The sequence below is a fragment of the Cryptotermes secundus genome, unplaced genomic scaffold (assembly GCF_002891405.2).
Source record: "Cryptotermes secundus unplaced genomic scaffold, Csec_1.0 scaffold2113, whole genome shotgun sequence".
In the NCBI taxonomy this organism is placed as follows: domain Eukaryota; kingdom Metazoa; phylum Arthropoda; class Insecta; order Blattodea; family Kalotermitidae; genus Cryptotermes; species Cryptotermes secundus.
This window is the reverse complement of record NW_019722980.1, coordinates 231,661-255,315: the sequence shown is the minus strand read 5'-3', so window position 1 is coordinate 255,315 and position 23,655 is coordinate 231,661. Positions and strand designations below refer to the sequence as shown.

At 39.5% G+C, this 23,655-nt stretch overlaps 1 protein-coding gene across 1 annotated transcript; it reads right to left on the bottom strand.

The window, feature by feature from the left end:
• Positions 1–5,660: 5,660 nt before the first annotated feature.
• Positions 5,661–23,488, bottom strand: LOC111861569 (zinc carboxypeptidase). The gene is made up of 11 exons (XM_023846239.2): positions 23,403–23,488; positions 22,354–22,518; positions 20,786–20,944; positions 19,499–19,635; positions 16,539–16,614; positions 15,130–15,274; positions 14,320–14,480; positions 13,089–13,176; positions 10,551–10,753; positions 8,827–8,911; positions 5,661–6,154 (listed from the first exon to the last, which is right to left on the bottom strand). Exons 2-11 carry the CDS (start codon positions 22,459–22,461, stop codon positions 5,958–5,960), a joined length of 1,359 nt encoding a protein of 452 aa, XP_023702007.1. The 5' UTR covers positions 22,462–22,518; positions 23,403–23,488; the 3' UTR covers positions 5,661–5,957.
• Between the last annotated feature and the right edge of the window lie 167 nt (positions 23,489–23,655).

The following is a 23,655-nucleotide window of genomic DNA, read 5'->3' as shown; positions in this document are numbered from 1 at the left end:
CTCGACATGCCAATGTTGGTAGCAGCAAGAAATATAACTAGCGAAGTTATCTACTATTTTTTTAATATTTTTGTTATTGCTAGTGGGGTGGGAGTAAGTCCCTTGTACTGCGGCCACTTCTGGCCTATTGTACCAGCCCCAGATGATAGGTGAGGGTGATTGTGGAGCGATTGGTGGTATGAACATTGGCAGGGGAAACCGAAGTACTCGGAGAAAACCCGCCCCAGCGCCATTTTGTCCACCACAAATCCCACTTGACCAGACCCGGGATCGAAACCGGGCCGCCGCGGTGGGAAGCCAGCGACTAACCGCTTGAGCTATGGCGCGGCCCAAGTTATCTACTAAGTTCGATCATCACAGGAGCATGTCTGCTACAGCAGAAACATTAAATATTTCACACCACGCAGATACACTTATGATCTCATTATATCTTCTTAATTATACACTAAGTTAACAATATTACAAAGAGAAATTCTACTATTTTATATCTATAATATGATGTATAATGGCCGCATCTGTGGTCTAGTGTTCCTGGCTATAGATCCTGATGTCCCGGGTTCGATTACCGGCGCTACCAGATTTTCTGAGAAATAATGGGTCTGGAACGTGGTCCACTCAGCCTCGTGAGGGTAATTGAGGAGATGTTTCAAGGAAATAGCGGCTCCAGCCTAGAAAACCGAAATTAACGGCCGTGGGGATTCGTTGCGCTGACCACGCGACATCCTCTCTCCGCTACGACAAGCGGCGGTCGCTCGGTCGGTATAGTTCGCTTGCGGACTCAAGCCACGGAGTTTGTTTTAATATGATGTATAATCCTAAGCAGCTGAGCAACTGACGGGTGCCCAAGAAGAGCTGAGCTCTAGGAAGTTAGTTCATATGATATATAAATGCGCATTTTTTTTAAGTTTATGAAATGCTACCGAATCTTCATGTGATGTAGGAATGATATCTGGTCATGTAAACCAATGTTAAGTTCATCAGGTAACGTTTAGTACAGAGCCCCAATGCCAGCTTCAATCACCGTAATGTCAGTAGTTGACTTTAACATAAGATTCATGAGGTAATGCGATACATTCTGTCACTTGTACTTTAATTTTATACGCTTTCCGCAAAAGACGCAAGAAATGGGACGGAACAGAGTTCTTTCAATACGTTTCATTTTCATAAAACCGCAGTATTATCCGAGTTTAAACTTGTGACTTTGATATACGTGAAGAACCCACCATAAACACATATACAGAAAAAAAAGACAAACAAAAACTATGATTGCCGAAAGAGAGAATACAGTGGCACAATAATCTAGACATGAGACACAGCATCAAAACAACGAAGTGCATGGGAGCACGAAAGAAAAGTGAACAGTGCAGTGGTCTCCCCACAAATTAAAAGTTGCCTGATGATGGCCCATACGTGGCCGAAACATGTTGAAAATTTGTAAAAACATTATGTAAAACAAAAAGATATTTTTAAGTGTTTTGATAGTCACTTTTGATATATAAGTTATACTTGCAGCGTCTTAATGACATTTTATGATATTTAATAATATCTTAAAGTATTAAAGTTACACTTTTAATGAAAAATATATATTTTATATGTCTTTTATATCATTATTGAATTATTGACGGTGTACTTTAAAAATAAAATGTTGGTATTGAAATTTCTGGTGAGAAGAAAAAAATATATAAAAATTCACAAGAAATTTTACAGTTCATCACTGTGCTGTATTTCATAATTATAGTCTGAACTAGCCGTTCGTTATCGTTATGCAATTAAATCGTAGATTTGATGAAAATTTTACATCAATTGATCAACGTCTGAAGTTCCAAATATTAAATCTGAACAGTTTACAGAGCGTACACACTGCTAATTTACATGCATGTGAAAATTATGAGGGGGTTTCAGAACGTGACTTACCTCAAATTATTTGGAGAGAACACCACCAATCATCTGAAACCACACTGTCTTATATGCTTCTTAGTTTCATTGAGCCCTTATCTTGCAGATTAACAGTGACACTCGATATTGTTCTGATTAATGACTAGTTCATATCGCATGTTTCGTGCTCTTATCTCTTGAGATCTTGTTATTTTACAAATAAAAAATTAATAAATGTCTCTTATAATGCATTGTTTGTTTAATTCTCCACAGTCTTTATCAAGTGTCCGTTAAATATATTGACTTTCGATATAGTTTTTTTTAATTAGTTAATTTCTAGATATTGAACCAAATATCTTGGTGAAGGACTTTGTATTTTGAAGATCCTAGTGTATATAAGTCATTCTCATTATGATATGAAGTACTGCGTTAATGCGGGTTAGAAACATAAAAAAGATTTCGGCATATCAATTCGAAATGAATTTAAAATATTTTCTTTTGAGGGTGGTGTGAGTTATGGAACTAATTTGTATGCTTCGAATATAAAAACAAAAGACATATGAATGTAAAATTGTATCTAATTTTAAACCCCAGTTTATCCACTCGGCGCATTGACACTGCGTGCTGTATCGTTCTTTCATCTCCTGTTTGTAGAAGAAGCGAAGCCTCTGAAATGTACAAATTGCTTGTACGGTAACGGGTCTGGCAGACATCGCAATGGACGAGAGTCTCAGTATAGCACTTTTCAATGAATCATTATCTTCAAAAAATGCACGTTTTACAAATAAAACAAAATATTCATTGCAAATTTTGTAATAACTTCCGTCGATCAGCCCACTTCGTATACTATGTAATATAAAGAGACGCTCATTTTGGTTGTGAAATTCTACCGAAATCTATGGTTGCCAAATTTCATTAAATTTCTTTCACTATTAGCTGAGTTACTGCAGATGGGCGAACAGACGGGGAAGCGGAGATATAGCTCTATATGCATACAATTTCTTTATTAAAGTCCGTCACAACACAACAGTATAAAGGTCAAGGCTTTGTATGGTAATCATGTGTTTGCCTGATGATGGCTCTATGAACCGAAACATGTAGCCAAGCTAATTTTAGCCTTGACCTTTATATTGTAGTGTTGTGACGGACTTCAATAAATTGTATATAATAACACAACACGATGCACGAAATGAAAATTATATATGCATAGTTACCTACAAAGTTAAGCGGCCTCCGTAGTCTAGGGGTAACGTTCCCACCTCATGACTCAAGGTACGCGGGATCAAACCCGGCGGAGGTCGTGGAATTTTTAAGGGCGGAAAAATTCAGGGAACAAGTCCTCCGGGAGGAACTTTAAGCCGTGGGTCCCGTGTCATGGCTTTACGGCACGTAAAAGAACCTCATGTCACAAGGGGACCACTGAACCAAATTGATCGGACATTTCCCGCCCAACAGTAGTCTCTAACGCCTCTGATAGATGGGGGAACCATCGAGAGATACCGCTGAGCCAGTAGAGGCCGAACTCGCTGGCTGAGTCGGGACTGATGGCACGCACCAGTATCGGTAGTGTATAGAGACTGGTAGAATATCACAGAGGGGACGTACAATAGACCACTGGTCGCGGTGCATGGGGAAACCCACCCCTCCAATAATAATAATACCTACAAAGTTGACACGTTCTGTAAACAAAAGAAGGCACACGGAATCGTGTTTGTTTACCTCCAGTCTGCACCATGTTTTTGCACGTAGTGTCACCTCCTCTTAGGTTACATTCCCAGCCTTGCTTGATGTAGGAATAATTAAGCTTACAGTCCAGGTAACAACAATGCACACAAGTTGAGAGCGTTATATCAGTGATAGGGTTTCATTCCTCTTATTTACGAGGCTGTAAAATCCACTGATGTTAGAGGCCTATATCAGAAACGTATCTTATCAAAATGAAATGTTGAAACAAGTGAATGTCTACTGGCAGTTGAGAAAAGATGACATCTCATGGCAGAAATTGATATGGAAAGGAAAATTATCTTCAGACATCAGTCCTTCGTAACTGCATTTGACACCAATTGTGTGTCTGCCCTAGGACGTAACTAGGTGAGAAATAATTTTAAGACAATTGAATCCGACTTCTCCAAGCAATGGGAAAATCGATGAATTTAATGAGTGGAAATTTTATTTCTGTTTTTGCAGCTTTAGAAATAGAAAAGTTGAAAAAATAGACCTTTTCGATTCGAAATAATTGTTTTCATGTCATTCAGTTCGCATGTAACATCTCTAGAACAGCAGAAGGGATTTGCATTAAATTTGGTAATTGCATTAAATTAAATTTTGCTAAAATCTGTAGACATGTCTCAATTTTGGCTAAAGTTGGAAAAATAATGGCGACTTTACATAGAGACCTGCATGAGTTTCTGTTCGCATCTCTCTCTAAATTCTCATCGGAGGGAAAAGCGTTTCAGACGGAAGTTGTAGAGAACCGTAAAGCAAAACTTTATTTTCAGAACGAGTTCTAGAGAGATTTAAACAAAACGAAAGAGACTATTCAGAACTGTTACGTTATGCACATAGTGTCCAACTAGTTTATTTCTTCCTTTGTCCTTTTTCTAGGTTTCCTGTACTCATTCCTTATTTTGTCTTTTTATTTGTTTCTCTGATCTTCATCTCAATCATTCCTTATAGTATAAGGAGTGAGGAAATCTTGCTATCTTCTTAGGATATTCTGAAGCTGGAAAACAGTACCACGAGAGGTAAGGAAACTGCAATGACTATGTGTTTTGTTACAGACACAAATGTAAAGTGATATTGTATCTACTCTTTTACGTATTCACAGGCTTGAACTTACGATCTTTGTCTCTGTAACCTCTGACATATTTAATATGATAAATTACCTGTTCTCCGTTTTCCGAAGAATGAGATTTCCATTTTCTGATTCATATTAGTGATCTAGCAGACTGTCTATCTTCTGATTCAATTAAACATCATAATGATATGCAGAATAAATGATAACATTTCGTGTAATGGCTATGAACATCATGTTCTCTCTACATTCATATTTCTTAAGGAGAGTAGTAACATTGCAACTATGCGATTTAAGGGGATTTCAATTTCGTTCAGTAGAGGGTCAGAAATTAGACATTTTAAAAACATGCAGTCTTTTAGCAAAGACAGAAATTAAAAACACGGCGATCTCGGAAAATATTTTGGAGAGAAAACGATAATTGACGAATCATTTATACTGTTGTGAAAGCTGCAATATTGACCTTAATATTTGTCAACAATAAAATGGCCAGCATAATATTTTAATAAGTAGAGTATTATAATAAGCATAAAATAAACATTTCCGTTCCCAGTTACAGTAGATGAGACAGTTGTTAAAGTACATTTCTTTATTGTTTGATGCAATTAACACATAAGGTTCAGTCAGATTGGTTTCGAATAGAACAGCACCGTAGATATGTCTCCTTTTTCCACTCTGTGCTGTAATCAGAAAACATAGAAGCTGACAATGTATGTGTCAATGTTCTGTCCTTAAGCACTATATACGTATGTTATTACTATAGGATTCTGACGATGGTGTATAACACACTGATATGTTGGGATTTTGGACTTTATCCATCGTCCTGGTTTTTAAGATAACAAATAAAAACACGACGTTTCGGAAACTGGATCTGTTTTCGTCCTCAGGTGAAGGAAAACACCTATTCAGTTGGGTCCCTTAGAAAGAGCTAGCCTCAATCACTGGTCCAGTGATGTTTTCCTTCACCTGAGGACGAAAACAGATCCAGTTTCCGAAACGTCGTGTTTTTATTTGTTATCTTAAAAACCAGGACGATGGATAAAGTCCAAAATCCCAACATATCAACGTATGTTATTGTTCGGTCCATAACATTGTACAAGTTTAATTTTTATTTTTGTATGTAGGTGAGCAATAATTCCGTATACTCTACAAATGCGTTAAATTGCCATGTTTAAGTGCACCATTCTTCCTCCCGTGGGACTCCAGAAGTGTGTTACTGTTCGATCGATAGCGCTGTTTTTGCTCCATGTACAAGTGTGTTTTACGTCTCCAGTATCCATGAAGTGTTTTAGTTGCGTCCCAACTTTTCCTTCGCATGTCGCAGAATCACAATCAAGGAAACGAGGGTCTCCTCAGCGGTGTCAATAATTTGGTCCGCGGGCAGTAGGAAACCGTGGTTCCCCTTGTCCCTGAGCTCCCAGGAGTATGTGTAGGGAGTATTGAATACACCACGCACCCAGTCCATGCTTACACCGCTAGTTGGATCTGTGCACACAAGAACACATCCTATTCATTAATAAGAAACAATGCTTTTCACTTCCGTACACAACTTATTTGGATATTTTTTAAGTTAAATTATCTTGGTCGCGCCATAGCTCAAGCCGTTAGTCAATGGCTTCCCACCGCGGCGGTCCGGATTCGAGCACGGTTCTGGTCAGGTGGGATTTGTGGTGGACAAAATGGCGTTGAGGCAGGTTTTCTCCGAGTACTTCGGTTTCGGCTGCCAATCTTCATTCCACCAATTGCTCCACAATCACCCTCACCTATCATCTAGGGCTGGTACAATAGGTCAGAAGTGGCCGCAGTCGCAACCCCACTAAGGGGGAAAAATTTTAAGTCATTTTAATTCCCTTTTTCTTAAAGGAATTAAATGTTTAGCTTTATCGTAAGTGGATGGGAGAATATGCAAACCACAAAAAAATAATCTTATGTCGAATGAAACTATGTGTTTATATGTTAGAGTGTAAAATAAATGTATGTTTCCATGATATAGAATGGCGTGCTGGTTATATGCTGGTCTAGTTATTTTTCCTACGAAAATCAGTCCGACCTGTGCTCACAGAAATGCCACTAGCTTGCTTAAATGAGGTTGGTCTCTACTGCTGTTTCATTGCCAAGTCTAATAGAGATCAGCGCTATTTCAGATTGTAAGACGAGCTGTTGAATAGTAAACAAGAAGTGACTGCGGAGTGTTTTTAAAATCATAATTTGAAACGTAAACATCAACGACCCTTTATACTGTGACTCTGTAGTTCCCAACTGTTCATGACGCCAGACGTCGTATACTTCAATCAACAATCATATTAACAATAAGCACGTTAATTATTGTTATGCGAGCTTTGCACAAAATGCATACAATCTCCGAACTACGGAAAATAATTCGATAAGTGTTTTGTTCTGTATGCATTAAGAATTATAGGGGGATATTTAATTTTTTGTAGACATATAACCCTAATAATTATTAAGGTCTGACTGAATTTTATTGCGTAAGAACTATCTCTTTATAAAAAAATACCCTATATAGGCCTATATACACATAATGAAATAAATGCAACTCAGTAAGTTCTGTGTCCTTTAATTTAAACAATTTTATAAGTTATTTAACAAAACAAAACAAAAGGGAAAGTACTTTCTGATATTTAGGTTGTCTGAATAGTTTTGCAACGATACAGAATTTCATTTGCAACCTAACGAAAAGATCTAATGACAATATTTTCTTTGCGCTACTGAATAAAATACATAATAAATATCGGAGCGGGCTGGCCGGGGACAAGCCAAGTATTTGCTAATCCTCTCCGTAATGTTTTTGCGAAAAATTAAACTTAAGCAAAAAAGAACATATGGCAAAACAAAATATTAAAAGTTTAAAAGAATTATATTATTCTATCCTGAATATTGTAGGGTAGTAAGTAAAACCGTCTTGACCGGTTTAGACGTAACTGTGTACGTAAATTTTTATCTAACCCCCCGGAAATCTAAGGCATGAACTGTTTTCGCTTGGTCGGACACTGGGATTGTGGGTACGAATCCCACTAATGGAATGGATGTTTGGTTCGTGTATGCGTTTATTCTGTGTTTGTGTTGTCCTGTGTTTAGGTAGAGGCCTTGCGATAGGCTGATCACTCGTCCAAGGAGTCCTACCTGCTGTGTAAAATGAATATGGAAATGAATAAGAGGCCAGGGACCTGAATGGGCTGAAAGAGCCATTGAAGAAAAAAAAAAACGGGAAAACTAGCTAACTGCGTCCGTGATTAGATTATGGAAGTATAATTATGTTAATTGTATAATAAGTTATTACTGGGAAATAAATACACGTACTGCCGGTCACGGTAGCCGAGCGGTCTAAGTCATGTACTGTCTTCGCTCGCTTGGAAACCGGGATCGTGGGTTCGAATCCCACTCAGTGCATAGATGTTCAGTTTGAATGTGTGTGTGTACAGGTAGAGGCCTTGCGACGAGCTGATCACCCGCCCAAGGAGCCCTACCGAATGTGTAAGATCTAGAAAAACCGAAGTGAACGGAGAAGTTCATGGAGGTAGGCCTAGGCTCATTGGGGCTGTAGTGCCAAGGAAAAAAAAATACACGTAGCAATTTATGTTTATGAGTGACGTAAGTTGTATTACAAAATAAATGGAATGATGAAGAAGTAAATGTAAATTTCTTCAAAAAAAATTTGAATTACAAATAAATAAACATCAAGAGAGATAAAGTGTGTAAAATTGTAAGGAAACTTTTTAAAAAACTTGTACTCTAGAGTGGAGTACACTTTTCTACTTCAGTCTGTAGTTCCGAGGTTCTTATTCTGTTACCCTTCACTCCACAGACACCAATAAAATTACGTCATAAAACCATTTCTGCTTGAGTCACATTCTGAAGCCAGGCCGTTTGTTAACAGACAAATGTTCGGTGCGTCTAATATAAATGGCTCATGTCGACGCTTCTTTTAAATTTGGCCAAATCCACCTCGCTGCTATTTCAAAATTTGTTAAAATGCTTGACATAAATATCTGAGATGGACAAATCTCGATTCGGAACATTCTCACGTGCACCTTTAAAAGTAGCCTCATTTTACTTCTACAATCTAGCCCATCTAACTTAACGACAATTGTCATCTTAATTCCAGCGTCCAACTCGCCACAGGCAGTGGCGGTACTTACAGATAGTGCTGTAGATATTCCCAACAGCGTACTGAGTGCCATTGTTGTTGGCCAGAGCACTAACAGCTGCCTGACCGAGGGCCAACTGGAACAGTTCGAAATTATACTTTAAATTTCTTACAAACAACAACGATGAATAAATAGCCTGTCTGCTAAAAAAGAGGACGCCTCTTTAACTTCCAGTACGAGAAATATTATATTAGTATTAAAATACTAATAGGTTGGCAATCTCACCGCCATCTGTGAGCCGATTGTCTAGAAAATGTGGGAGCCTCGACGTCTCACAACTGTATGGGTCTTCGCGGCCTCTTTCCGATAACTTTTTTTTACCAGAATGTTTTATCCAGACCTACTGTTATCACGACAGAGTGCCGAAGGAAATATTTGGACTCAAGGGAAGAGAAGTAAAAGGAAAATGGAAGAAATTAGAACAATGGGGAGCTTCATAATTTTGTACCTAATTTTCAATTAACACTTTAAGATGATCGGTTTTTGAGGACGACATAGGTAATATGTAGCACGCTAAGGGTGGGGGAAATTAGAAATCAGATAACCTGAAGAGATCACTTGGGAGACAAGGACATAGATGGAAGTTTAATATTAATGTGGATATTAAGTAAATAATATGTGATGGTGTTGATTGACTTCATCTGGCTGAAAATATTATCCAGTAGCGCATTCTTATAAACACGGTGATTTTTACTGTCGTGGTAGTGGTCGTCCGTGGTCGTGGTCGTGGTTGTGGTTGTCGTCATCGAGGACTCATATTTCATTCAGTGAAGTGAATGACTATGAGCTGAACGACCAAGTTTCGATTCCAGCTCGCCACCTCTGTACCCAGGTCAGGTGTGGTGTGGTGTGCACGCAGCATACAGCCCTGAAGAGACTGGAGAGTGGAGATGCAGTGGCAAGATACAGAATGAGTTAAATCTGTAGCTCCATTTTGCCTTCTAAACTCTCAGATTGTTTGTGCTTAGGCATATTAAGTTTATTATCAATATTATTATCAAAATCAACATCATCAGGATTTTTGTTCGGAGAAATTGAATAGAAGAAGTTTGGAGACTCAAGATAAGAAGGAAGGTAAGGTAAAAAGGTAAAACTATCCCTATAACAGGGCCATTGTGCGACTGGAAGGATTACAGCAACTAAAAAGAACACATCTCCGGAACTCGAACCTGTGACCTACCGGCTTGTAACATAGTGCCTGAACCAACTACGCTACAGCGTACCCCGATAAGAAGGGAGGTCAATAGTAAAATGAATTTTAAAGAGGATATGAGGGTGTGTACTAGATTCACGTAACTTTAGATAACTTTCAGTAGCGGATGCCACAATGGCCAGGAATTTCTAGGAATTTCTTGTTAGCTTCTCAAGACAGGCTGTGCTCCATAGAGCTAACTATCTCTGGTAGCCGTGTTATAGTTCAGGAGGTTAGTCACCGGCTTCCCACTTCGGAGGCCCGGATTCGAGCTCAGGTCATGTGGGATTTGTGGTGGACAAAGTGGCATTGGAGTAGGTTTTCTCCTAGTATTTCGGTTTCCCTTGTCAATTCTCATCCCTCCGACTGCTCCACGTTCATCATCATATATCATCAGGAGCTGGTAGGAAAGGCCAGTTAGTGGCCGACGTACCAAGTGGACACCAAGAAACAAAAAAGGAAACTAACGAGCTATTACTGGTTTATAATCGTTCTCATTAACATCCACTGTACAACTGCTTACCAATTCATCGTAGTTGGATACATTGTCATTGTTGTGCCCGTAGGGGAAGAGCAGCAGTTGGCTGTAGCTGTGAAAGGTGAGGTAGGCATCAAATTGGTCCGCTATGCTGGTCAGGTATTCGGACAGCACTCGAGTTTCGATTTCGGAGAAAGGAGCTGATCCGGCGTAAGTATCAGAACACGGCGAGCTGCTGGCCCCAATCTCTGTAAAGAGTCAAGACATGTACACGCGCCTCTTCTATGATCACTCTTTATAACACAGAAACATATCCCAAGAAAAAGTTGTAAATATTTATGGGTTTATTTATTATTTTTTGTTTAACAATGTTGGCAGTAATGCAGACTGACCATGCCATAGCTGAGGGGGTTAGTCGCCGTGTTTCCCGCGCGGCGGCCCAGGTTCAATTGCAGTTCATGCCTTCTGATGTTTATGGTGGACAAAGTGTCACTGAGGCAGGTTTACTCTAAGTATTTCGTCTTTCCTTCCCCATTCTCAAACCACCAACTGCTCCACACTCAGCTGCCTATCGCGGTCTGCACACTAGGCCGTAGAGTGACTGGAGTACCAATCGGACTTAGCTCAGAAGTACGGAATGTCGCATGGTTTGATGACATTAAAAAATGAATTGGAAGAAATCCGGTAGGAAGCGGCAGTGACATATTTAAAGTGTGATCCAGATATTTTCCGGAAAGTCAAGATATTTGGTGACCCGGCAAATATTCGAAGCAGGCAGCCCCTGAATATAAGTCACAAGTGTTATCGCTTGGGTCTTTTTGCTCTTTGTTGGGATGTGCTGCAAGGAAGCAGATGTAGCAATGAAGATAACGATTCGCAACTCCTCACTTGTGCACGAGTTATTTGCAGATTTCACACAGCACTGTGTTTATGCATGCAAGGAAAGTAAACAAAGGGGGTTTCCTGTGCCTAATAAAGAGAAGTGGGATATAGCTGCACATTATATTCATTGAGTCTCTTGAATGAAACCAATGGCTAGCTTCAGGTCTGGGGAAAAGTGCTTGATGCCCACTGAATAAGAGGCTGGGCAGGCCTAAGAGCCAATCTACACACTGTAGAAGAAGGAAGAATTCCTGCCCCTGCGTGAATCGAAATCTCGTCTTCAGCTTCTACACAAATACTATATACTTTATAGGTAAAAACAAATAATGCAATGCCAAAGAAAATGTTAAAAGGAAGACTATATTCCAAAAGAAAAGGAAACCCCAGGATGAGATGGCCAGACGATGTTGAGAACGAGCTGAAGACGATGAAGGTGAAAGGATGGATAGAGAAGATGAGGAATAGAGAGCAGTGGAGACTGCTTGTAGAGGAGGCCAAGGCTCACCCAGGGCTGTAGCGCCGAGTGGTAGGTAGGCAGGTAAGAATGGTGTGTCCATGTGCTTAATTAAGTTCCCATACTATGAAGCTACAGGCATACTTGACGGTCATGCGCTGCCAACTTATCCCTCGGTTTCTTTACCTCGGAGGAAATAGCTCCTGATACCCTTTATTAGGAGGCTGGGTAAACCCAAGAACAGATGGGACGCAGTGGAGAAGGGAAAATATACTTTCTTGCTGGGAATCGAACCCTAACTTCTCAGTCGCATAGCCCTTAACTGACTGAACTATGCTATGTGCAAACAATGTATTGTCTTTTAAGTAGTGCAGACATTTATACATATCTGCCACAGTTTCTTCACTCTCTTGGCATCCTGTTTTCTAACTTTGCGCATAATATCACTGCATTTATCAGAGAGTACAGTGCCCATTCTTCCTTCAGATTCTTCCAGAAAAGTTAGCGCATTATATTTGCACTTTTAATTCTGTCAGTGGAAGTGAGGTTATTTACTGAAACTGGTCTAGTTTGTTCTATAGCGAACAAATAAAATGAAACTTCACTAATTCGCAACTGGCGATAATCCGGAAAACGAATTTGTTTTCGCATTACGACCGTGATAGTCATATTGCTGCTCTTAAGTCTGATGTTAAAACTTTCATTTTTACATTTTATGGAAAGTAAATTTATTTTATGATAAGCAATCTAAGTTTCAGAATAAAGTTTGAAGCCAATTTGATAACTTCCCTGAACATATTTTCAGTAGTATTTCTATAATTCAAACTTTCACTAATTTGGTCAAAGGTCCGCTCCCAATTAGTCCGAATTAGTGAGCTATTTCTGTATTATCTCACTATTTGCCCTATTGTACCAGCCCCTGATGATGATGAGTATGGAGCAGTCGGTGGAATGAGAATTGGCAGGGGAAACCTAAGTACTCGGAGAAAACCTGCCCCAGTGCAACTATGTCCACCACAAATCCCACATGATTTGACCTGGGCTCGAACCCAGGCTGCTGCGGTGGGAAGCCGGCGACTAACAGCGTGAGCTATGGCACGGCCTTAGAAACGTTTAGTACGTCGATAGTTATATAATATAACTGTATTACTGAGGCGAATAAACAATTTGTATATTGAACTGAATCTGTCAAAATTTGAGGCGTATTGTGTTTTGGTCCTTGCACAATTTTGTCTTCGCTTATTTACCCAGCCAGTGGAAGTCAAAATTCCTGTTTGCATCAGCACCAAAGCAGCGATTTCCTCCTTGACTGCGGGTCTTCCTCCACATGCGGTCCTGCAACAGAAAATATAAATAAATAAATAAATAAATAACTTCTTTACTCTCTGACCAGCCACACGCTTGTTAGGGGCGATGCCTTAATCTTATACGTCGATGTGATAAAAGTTCTGCCTTTTCAGAGCTATCAAATAAATCATGGGGAAGTCACTGATGATAATGATGAGAAATCATTACTTTAAGAAGAAATTCTGGTCGCGCAGATTAGTGTAGTGACAAGGCTCAAGACGTCCATATGGGATGCACACTGATTGGAATCTTTGCAGAATTAATAACTATCTCGCATAAAGATTTCCGTGGCGCTTTATGGTTAGTCCATGCAAATGGCAGGAAAATACCTTAAAATATGTCAGTGTCGATTCCTGACACGTTGCAAATTATTTACTATTTATTATCATCTTCTCACATAATTCGATATCGAAACTTCATTTGATTTATCATTGTTAAGTGACGTCAATTTCGCTCAAATATATTTTGGGAATAAATTTCCGATAGGCTAACACTCCATCTTATCACAATCGCCTCCTTTATTGGAAACCTATATATATATATATATTTTCCAGTAAAATAAAATGTAAAGTTGTCCCTGTGCTTAACTAATTTAGCACTACGGCATGAAGGCATATGGTGGGGTGGATGTATAGATCCACATTTTCTTGACCTCTGCATTTGATGGAGGTGAATGGTCAGCTTCACTTCCCTGCTGCTTTTCCTACGGGGAAATACCTCTCGGTAGTCGTTGGATAGGAGGTTGGGTGGACCCCAGAGCCGGTCTGGACCACGTGGAGAAGAGAAATTTCTTGACCCTACAGGGATTCGAACTCCGACCCACCGGGCATTCAGCCCGTAGCCAGTCGCTATACCGACTGCGCTATCCCGGCTCGTATATGTATAAAAAAATTCCACACACATATACGGCAATTCGTATCTCCTGGTATGAGTTACTATGACCTAACTAAATCCTGGTAATATCAAGAGCAGAGAGCATAGAAGCTAGCACACTTGTTTAGTCTTTGGAAGAGGTCTGGCTAGAATCTTGGCCGAAGTAACAGATCGTAGCTCTCCCCGGTAGTTTCAGGCAAATGTCTGGATATTTCCCTTGATTCTCTTTGTTACAGTGACGTTAGGTAACAGATTTACCGTTGTATGCGTGTACACATAGCCGTCCGGATTTACGCTAGGGAAGACGTAATAGTCGAAGGACTGTACCAGGTCCTGCATCACTGGATCCTGACTAGTCAGCAGCTTGTTCAGAATGTACGTCACAGTGGCGGGACTGATCCACTCTCGGGCATGGATTCCTGCAAAGAGAAACCTGAACATATATCTCTCATGTAACGTAGAATGTAACGGATACAATTTCAAACCGCCCCTTAATTTAAATTCTATTCTTTTAGCAGAATGGATTGTGTCATGGAATAAGGTTACCTGAAATTACAATAAGTTCCATTATGGAAAACCACATTATGCTTGTTGTCTTATGTTACATATTGAAAATTTATCTGAATCACTTCTTCATCAAGTATTTCATAATATTTATTTCATTTTTAATTTTATTTAACGAAGCTGTTTTCATTGATGTACAGAGGTACAACAGTATACAACAATTCTTCTACTATTGCTTGTATTTGTTCCAGCGGGAACATGTTTACAGAGCCGTTGCCTAGCAATGAAGAAAGAGATGCATAAACTGACACACAGACTGATGGGAGGGATTTATGAAGTATACCTCTGAGATGGGCTCAGGTGCCATGATAAACATGCCAAGTTTAATAAAGACTGGTTCAGATATTCGGAAGTTAATATGGATGGATTAACAGACAGCATGGAGATCGCACACGCTCACTTAAATTTATTTTTCAAAATAAGAAAACTAGGCTAAAACTCTAACATAACATATTTGGAAGAGATATGTTGTCTAGGTGAGAATAAGCCTTATTTCTCTCGCACCTCCTTCCAAGATGACGCCACGGTTTCCCTCCTTAAAGGACAACTTCACCCCTCTTATCTGACGGCCTTCATAAGTTCTGCCCACAGTAATTGGGATCAAGACCTCAGGGTAAGTTTCCACGAGGGAGTCCAGCCAGGCGTAGATCTGAAAGCAAAGGTCTCTTTTTTTCAGTTTATCGAAAACCTAATGAAGCAAACTCAGTCGATTGAAACGATGTTTATTAACATCAACAGATGAAAAATTTTATAAATCTTTAGATCGGGAATTGGCCGTCAATGTAATATTATCGAAACAAACGAACACTGGAAGATAAATGTTTTGTGGGACCGATACAGCAGAAGTAGAGAGGAAGAATTAAAATTTTGTAAACATTATCAGCATAATGTCAAATATTTCTTTATTTCTTATAAGGTTATTATAAATTAGAAAATTCTTTGATAATGCATTTTGAAGGAAGGACCTGTCCTACAGACATTCAGGCGAGAAGAGTAACTCCAATGCTCTGTTGTAGGACCTAATTCTATCTACATCTAAGCGATAGAAACGAATGCTCTACGATTTCTTGCCCCGTTTTCGCAGTGGTTTCACAAATTCAGAGTTGTTCATAGGCCTATATCACACGAATCTCATATCTTCTGTATGATGATATTAACAAAAGTCCATAATTCCAAATTATTTTGAGCAGTGCCCTCTCCTTCAAGTCACGGATCCCATACGTTATACTTCAGCGACGTTTTTTTGTCTTACTGTTCATAACTCCGTGGCTTTAGCCCGCAATCGAACTATACTGACCGAGCGAGCGACCGCCGCTTGTCGGCGAAGTTAGTGCCAACTTTGGCCGCGCCATAGCTCAAGCGGTTAGTCGCTGGCTTCCCACCGCGGCGGCCGGGGTTCGATCCCGGGATCTGGTCAAGTGGGATATGTGGTGGACAAAGTGGCGCTGGGGTGGGTTTTCTCGGAGTACTTCGATTTCTCCTGCCAATCTTCACGCCACCAAATTCTCCATCATAGTCACCCGGGGCAGGTGCAATAGGTCAATCAGTGGCCGCCGTACCGAGTGGAGCCAGCTGGACTCCACCCTACACTAAGCGAATTAGTGCCAACTTTAGCAGGTAGAGGGCGTCGCGTGGTCAGCGCAACGAATCTCCAAGGCCGTTAGTTTCAATTTTCTTTACCGGAGCCGCTATCTCCCTGAAATAGCTCCTCAATTATCCTCACGAGGCTGAGTGGACCCAGTACCAGACTCACTAATTCTCAGAAAATCTGGTAGCGCCGGGCATCGAACCCGGGACCTCTGGATCTGTAGCCAGGAACTCTGACCACAAGACCACAGAGGCTGTCCTCACTGTTCATAGCAAAAAGAAATTTGCGATGTAGAGACTCGTCTGATGCTGCTGACACCACTTACTGCGTCCAGACTGTAGTAGTCTGTCCAGCCGAAATCTGCTCTCGGCCTCACTTTGGGGCGCTCCGTGTCGATTAGGCTGAAACACAAATCAGTTTAAATCACGGTGTGGAATGAAGCAAACCGGACGACGATTCGCTTTGTAGAGTTCAGTATTTTTTTTCGTAATTTGTTTAAAATTTCTTCATAGACTGTAGCACAAATACATAGGTTACAACATTTTCATTGGGAGACGTGGGAAAATTCAACCCATATAAACTGGTGGATAACATTAATATTATTTTTAATGCGAACGAGACTGAACTGCCCCCTACGCTATCCAATAGCGAGCTTCTATTGTGACGGTGACGAAATTCTTGGCATTGTAACAACGCGTATCTTATTGAACAGTAGATTGTGTACTAATATATTCGGTTTTTGGACTTTATCCATCGTCCTGGTTTTTAAGATAACTGGTTGGTCCAGTGATTGAGGCTAGCTCTTTCTAACGGACCCAACAGAATAGGTGTTTTCCTTCACCTGAGGACGGAAACAGATCCAGTTTCCGAAACGTCGTGTTTTTATTAGTTATCTTAAAAACCAGGACGATGGATAAAGTCCAAAAACCCAGTATATTAGTGTGTTATACACCATCGTCAGAATCCTATAGTAACTACTAGTAGATTGTGTATCTGTATCTTTCCTATCTCTTTTATTTCTTCTTTTTCTTTAATTTCTACTACTCGTGATTAGTAATTTCAGAAATTTATTTAGTCCATTAGCTCGCTACATGATGAATCACTTATTAAAGTTTTTTATTGCTAGTGGGGTGGGACTAAGTCCCTTGTACTGCGGCCACTTCTGGCCTATTGTACCAGCCTCAGATGATAGGTGAGGGTGATTGTGGAGCAATTGGTGGAATGAAGATTGGCAGGGGAAACCGAAGTACTCGGAGAAAACCTGCCTCAGGCCCACTTTGTCTACCACAAATCCCACTTGACCAGACCGGGATGGAACCCTGGCCGCCGCGGTGGGAAGCCAGCGACTAACCGCTTGAGCTATGAAGCTGCCACTTATTAAAGTTACTCAGTTTTGAAAACGGCGTGGGAAGTTAACTGTGAATGGAAAATGAGGACTTTAGTAAAGAAAGAGGAAGAAGTTCAGAGCAAACATTTTACTTATTAAGATAGGCCTGTGTTAGCTGGGACCGAACTAAATAGGGCAGGGCCTAGATGAAAGACGCGTGTCACTTCAAGGACAAGAATTATTCGGCGCCACGCAAGATTTAGTCGGCTTTCCCCAGATCAGATTTCTCAAGTACACTCCTATCTTTCGAGACTGGTGATTAATACTTCAAACTGCTTGTATCACGAGGCAGTGATCTAAATGATAAAGCAATTGGCATTTTTATGTGATATTATTATGTCTATTGACATTATTCTTCGATAATATTATTGGTATTTCTATTGAAAATATAATTAATACCAGAGTTACACCAAAGTTCTTAAGTATGATCTTATCTTTAAGATTGTTACTGGACTTTTCATGTAGTATCAGTTACAAATTAAACATTTCTGTTAATCTAACATTACAATTGATTTCGTTGGCACTTCAACCGTACTAATTCTGTCAACTCAGCAGAGGGTTTTCATTATCACTGAGCCACTTCTCAGACTTAATCCAGAACATTAGCCATTGTTTAGGTTTATAATAAACGCAGTGTTCTGGAAGGAGAACCAGCTTCTGAATCTCTGCATTTCTGTTAGAAATATGAATGATCCAGGGTGACTATGATGCATCTTAGTACAAATTATTTAGAAAGATATTTAAACTTATGTTACAATAAACTTGTATGTCAGAAAGCAGTGCAATTTATTTATTCTTGGTATACTCAACGACATCAATAGCTCAAATTATTTGCAAGGAAGCGGTCGCCATATAATCTGAGAATGTTTATCGCCATTTGACTAAAAGGGATGAGTAAAATTAGGGAAATAACTCGGAGGGGAGAGCTGGGATCGGGAACGAGATTAGAACCTGGGAAATCGAATTGATCGCGACTTTCGGTAGTTGTACAATTTTAGGACTAAAAAATAGTTATTTCTTTCCTGCCTTCTCTCAATCTTGAAAAAGTTATGCTACGCGTGTTAATGTGTTGGAAGGATTCGTATTGATACATGAAGAAGGTTTTGTTAAATGGTGATATGGATTAGTGTATATTCATAAGTGATACTCAGTGAAGATTTAAATATTACGTCTTATAAACGGCAATAAGATGAAATAACTTAAGCACGCAAGGCCTTTGAACTAAGATTTACCTCTTTATAGAGATATACTGCAGGGGACTGAAACCAGCAACTTTACACATTTAATAACATGAAGAAGAAATAAATTTTAATTGTTCCACAGCAATATTTGAATGAGAATATATGAACACAAATGTCAACGAGTATGTAGGTTCACAAAGAATACATCTCGAAAACCATTTGCTCTAAATTTTATTACGGAGTAGGGAACTATGAAAAGAAATGGAAAGATACGTTTATTTTTCCCATATATATATATATATATATACACGTACATATACTCGTATATTAAAGTAAGATATATAACTATTGTATATTTATTTCTTACTTACTTACTTAGGTGGTATGGGCCGCGCCATAGCTCAAGCGGTTAGTCGCTGGCTTCCCACCGCGGCGGCCCGGGTTCGATCCCGCGTCTGGTCAAGTGGGATTTGTGGTGGACAAAGTGGCTCTTGGGCAAGTTTTCTCCAAGTACTTCGGTTTCCCCTGCCAATCTTCATTCCACCAACTGATCCACAATCACCCTCACCTATCATCTGGGGCTGGTGCAATAGGCCAGAAGTGGCCGCAGTAGAAGGGACTTAGCTTACCTCTTTCAGACTATGTTCATATTACCTAGTTCTACGAGATATACATATAGATGCCTATTTGGTCACTGTGTAGGCTGAATATACTTACTGCTGTACGTTCTTAATGTAGACTTCGGATCTGAGGTTGAGGCTTGCCATGATTTCGTCGAACTGAGGAAGCATATGTGGTGGTACCATGATGTCCACGGCCTTCTGAACTCTGCTTGGGCCCACCCAGAAACTTAGCTGAGTATACAAGAGGACGTTTCAATTATTAGTAGCCTGTGCCTGGTGCTCACACTTAGATACCTTATTATATAACTTGCTTCAATATAGGCATGTGTTTCTGAAGCGCCACTGTGCACGGTGGGCAAATTTTCTGTACTACCTCTTGACTTTTGTCACCTAGATATTTAGATGTTGAGTACTTATAAACGTAACCATAGAATCTCTAGCACGCTTAATTTAGAGGAAAAATTATACCAGATTTTTTAGTGAGTTCCGTCCTCTAGTAGCAACATCCAAATTATCTGACCAGTTTCGACCAGACTTTGCGTGGTATTTTTACTCTAAAATTTTGTCGATCATTTTGGATTTTATGAAAAACTTGCTGAGAGACTTTTACATTTAAATTACTTTTTTAATTTTTGGAAAAATTTTGATAAAACTTGACATACAGAACTTATACAGGTATTACCGTGCGAAGTTCAGATCATTTTTACGTGTGCTCCATCCGAAGTTTTATCAGACCTACTGTTATTGTTCCACCATTTGTCTGATAGGAATGAAGATCACCTGGCTTTACGTATATCCAGTTAACAAGCAGATGAATCCACGAATGTAACTCCAGGGTTAAAACTTACCGTTCTTCTTATTTAAGTAAACCAAAGTAGGCATAGGACTAAGATTTTAATTTATAAGGATACCAGATATAATAACAATCTTCGAGTCCTCCAATTCTTTCTAGAGCAGCCTAGAATATGACTGAGCGATTTACTAGCTATTCAACGATGCTGTATCAGCAAATATGTTGAGCAGAAATTTACTCTTATATAGGCCTAAAATGTAGAGAATTTATGACTGATTATATGTATAAGTTATCCATTCATAGAGGATGTAGTTACACGGACAGACGTCGTTAAACGTAAGGCGGCCTAGACGGTTATGTATTTCACAGATGTGGGACAAGTGAAGGGGTTGGGGAAGGAAAACTGGAGAGAGGAGATTAGTAGGTAAAAAAGTTTGTAATTGGATTTACCGTTTTATTTTCAGCGAAGTTTTTCCCACTAGTAAATTTTAATACAAGAACTGAATTTCCTAGACACGAAGCTTACTTTCAGAGATTTTAAAATTGATTCTGGTGGTGTTACATTAGAATTAAATTTAACCATCTTACTCCGTTGGAATTCTTCTCCAAGTCCCGCAGAACTTCAAGTTGCTCTTGGCTTTCTGGCACCACTCTTCGAACCTGGTATTTGTCGTAGGTAGCCCTGTCGGCATGCACAACCGCCAAGATCAGAAGGCAAATGGTTCTCAGTATCTCCATGGTAACAGGCTGGAAACGCAACAGTCAATTTCTGATATTGTTCTCTTACATCTTGACACATTTTTATCCCCAAAATGTTTATTAACAGTTGCATTCTTCTCCTTTGCTTAAAAAAGTAGACGGGTCTGGTTTGTGATAATGCTGGTTGACTTGTTTCATACAACACAGAGAGTTTCAGAATTACATGGAATTATTATAGATCTACAAATAGGCTTGGGTTAAAAATGGCGGCAACAAAAGTAAAATTAATTTTAATACTTTTATTATTTATTTTTTTTATTGCTAGTGGGGTGGGACTAAGTCCCTTGTACTGCGGCCACTTCTGGCCTATTGTACCAGCCCCAGATGATAGGTGAGGGTGATTGTGGAGCAATTGGTGGAATGAAGATTGGCAGGGGAAACCGAAGTACTCGGAGAAAACCTGCCCCAGCGCCACTCTGTCCACCACAAATCCCACTTGACCAGACCCGGGATCGAACCCGGGCCGCCGCTGTGGGAAGCCATCGACTAATCGCTTGAGCTATGGCGCGGGCAATTTTAATACTTAATGCAAGAAAGACTAAGAAAAGTAAGAAATAAATATTTAAAAATCCTTCAAAAGTACAAATTTCTTTTAATGTTAACAATTTATCTTACAGGCCTGTGTCTGTACTTGACAACTCCGTTCATTTTGTTGAACGGAGAGACGTGTCTGTGTACATGACCTGTATGTATTTTTGAAACTTTTGGCTCTCAACATTATTTATAAATTTGTGATCTCCTCACCATCTTGAATTACAGATTATCCCCGGTTTGAGACAGAAATGACAAGCATGAGTGGGATCCGCAAACCTCTATAACAGGATCCTTTTTACTTCAGGAAATGTTCACTTTGTTCGATCTTTATATCGAAACCAAGAACATTGTTACATATACATACTAATATAAGTGTAGGATTTAACACCGATGAAAAAAGTGTTCGTTGGAAAGTTCGAAAGAAGCCAGTATATACCACGTACTTCTTTTCCGGTTTTAAAATAAAAAATGTTCTTATTTCTGGAATTATAATAATTAATTTAAAACTAAGCGCATTTTACCATGTAGACTTGAAAGGATTCTGACGATGGTGTGTACTGTACTTCTTTTGGCTTATTTTGGACTTCATCCATCGTCTGGTATGTAAAAGTGAAAAGGTCCATTGATTGAGACTAGCTCTTTCTAACAGGCCCAACTGAGTAGGTTTATCCTTCCCTACCCACCTGAAGACGGAGACAGATCCAGTCTCCGAAACGTCGTGGTCTTTTGTCTTTTACATACCAGACGATGGATGAAGTCCAAAATAAGCCAAAAGAAGTACATTTTACCATGTGTTAACTGGCTACGTAGCTATCAACCCACCTGCAGCTTCAATGAAACAAGGAAGCAAAAAGCAAACTCACCTGAAGAAATACACTGCAGTAAATTTCCTGCGAATATGTCCATGTTCTTATAGGCCTAGCTCTTATTGTGAGCCCTGCGATTTTCCAAGGATAACAGATGATTGACATATTTATCGGCCTCTTTATCTTCGAACATCATTCCTTATCAATTAAAAATACAAGTGCCTAAAAATAAAAAAAAATGTCATGAAGACTTTTTTTTACGTATTTCTCTTCACATGCGCCAGGAAATGGACCCGTAATTTAACAATTATAGAATTGTGTAAGCGGTTTATGTAAAAAACTATCCCTGTAACACGCCATGAAAGCCCATAGGGTTGCGAGACGTCGAGGTTCCTACATTTTCTTTAGACAATCGGCTCACAAATGCCCAATTTTGCAGAAAAGCTTCTTGCCTGGTACAAAATTCAAAAGGAAACAAAAACTTTTCATTCAGCAGTGTAACATTATGAGGTATTAGCCGTTACAACTCTGGTAAACATTCTTCGTTTGCTCAGAATACTGGTGTGGACAAAATACATTTAGGCTTTCATGCGCAGTGGTAATCTATGTTTTCAGGCGTGGACAAATAATAGTGTAATTAACCAATCAATTATCATGTTCCGTCTAACGCAACACGGAGAACGCATAATATTCAATTTGTTTTATTAAAATCACAACAGGTTTCGACCATTTTATCTGGTCACCATCATGTGAATACAAGTTCAACAGTTGCTTCTATTGAATTGCAAAACGCTATACCTCTCATATGGGCCCATATTTACAATGACTTCTGTTTTGATGCCAGTGTTAACATAAATAAAATCTACATCTAAAAATTAAGTTGGTGTGTGGATTGAATGAAACTGAACAACCCTAGAGTGAACTAGGGTAAACGAATCTGGAGCTACAAGGGTATGATCCCTTACTCCGCTTATTGCTTGGTGTTGGATAGCGGATAAAATGTGACGCTTAAGAATCTATAACAATGTAATTTGCAACACAAGTCATAAATTTAGGTGTACTATCTACCGTTACATGCTTAAAGAAGAGATTATCCTTGTACTTACGGACTGATGGATGTTTGCTAGCCTAACTAGGCCATGGTTTTTATTCTTGAACTGTACGGCTTAGACCGCTTAGACCGCTTAGACTGTGTGTCTGACTACTATGTAAAGGTTGGTAGTTTCAAAAATGAAGGGAGGGAGGAGGCTAGAGGGGAGGTAAAAAGGGTTAATAGGGGCGTAGATTTGGATCCGGTTATAGGTAGTCGAGGCCGTCGAGGCTTTATTGTTCGCCCGGTTTTTGATGATAATTTCAAAT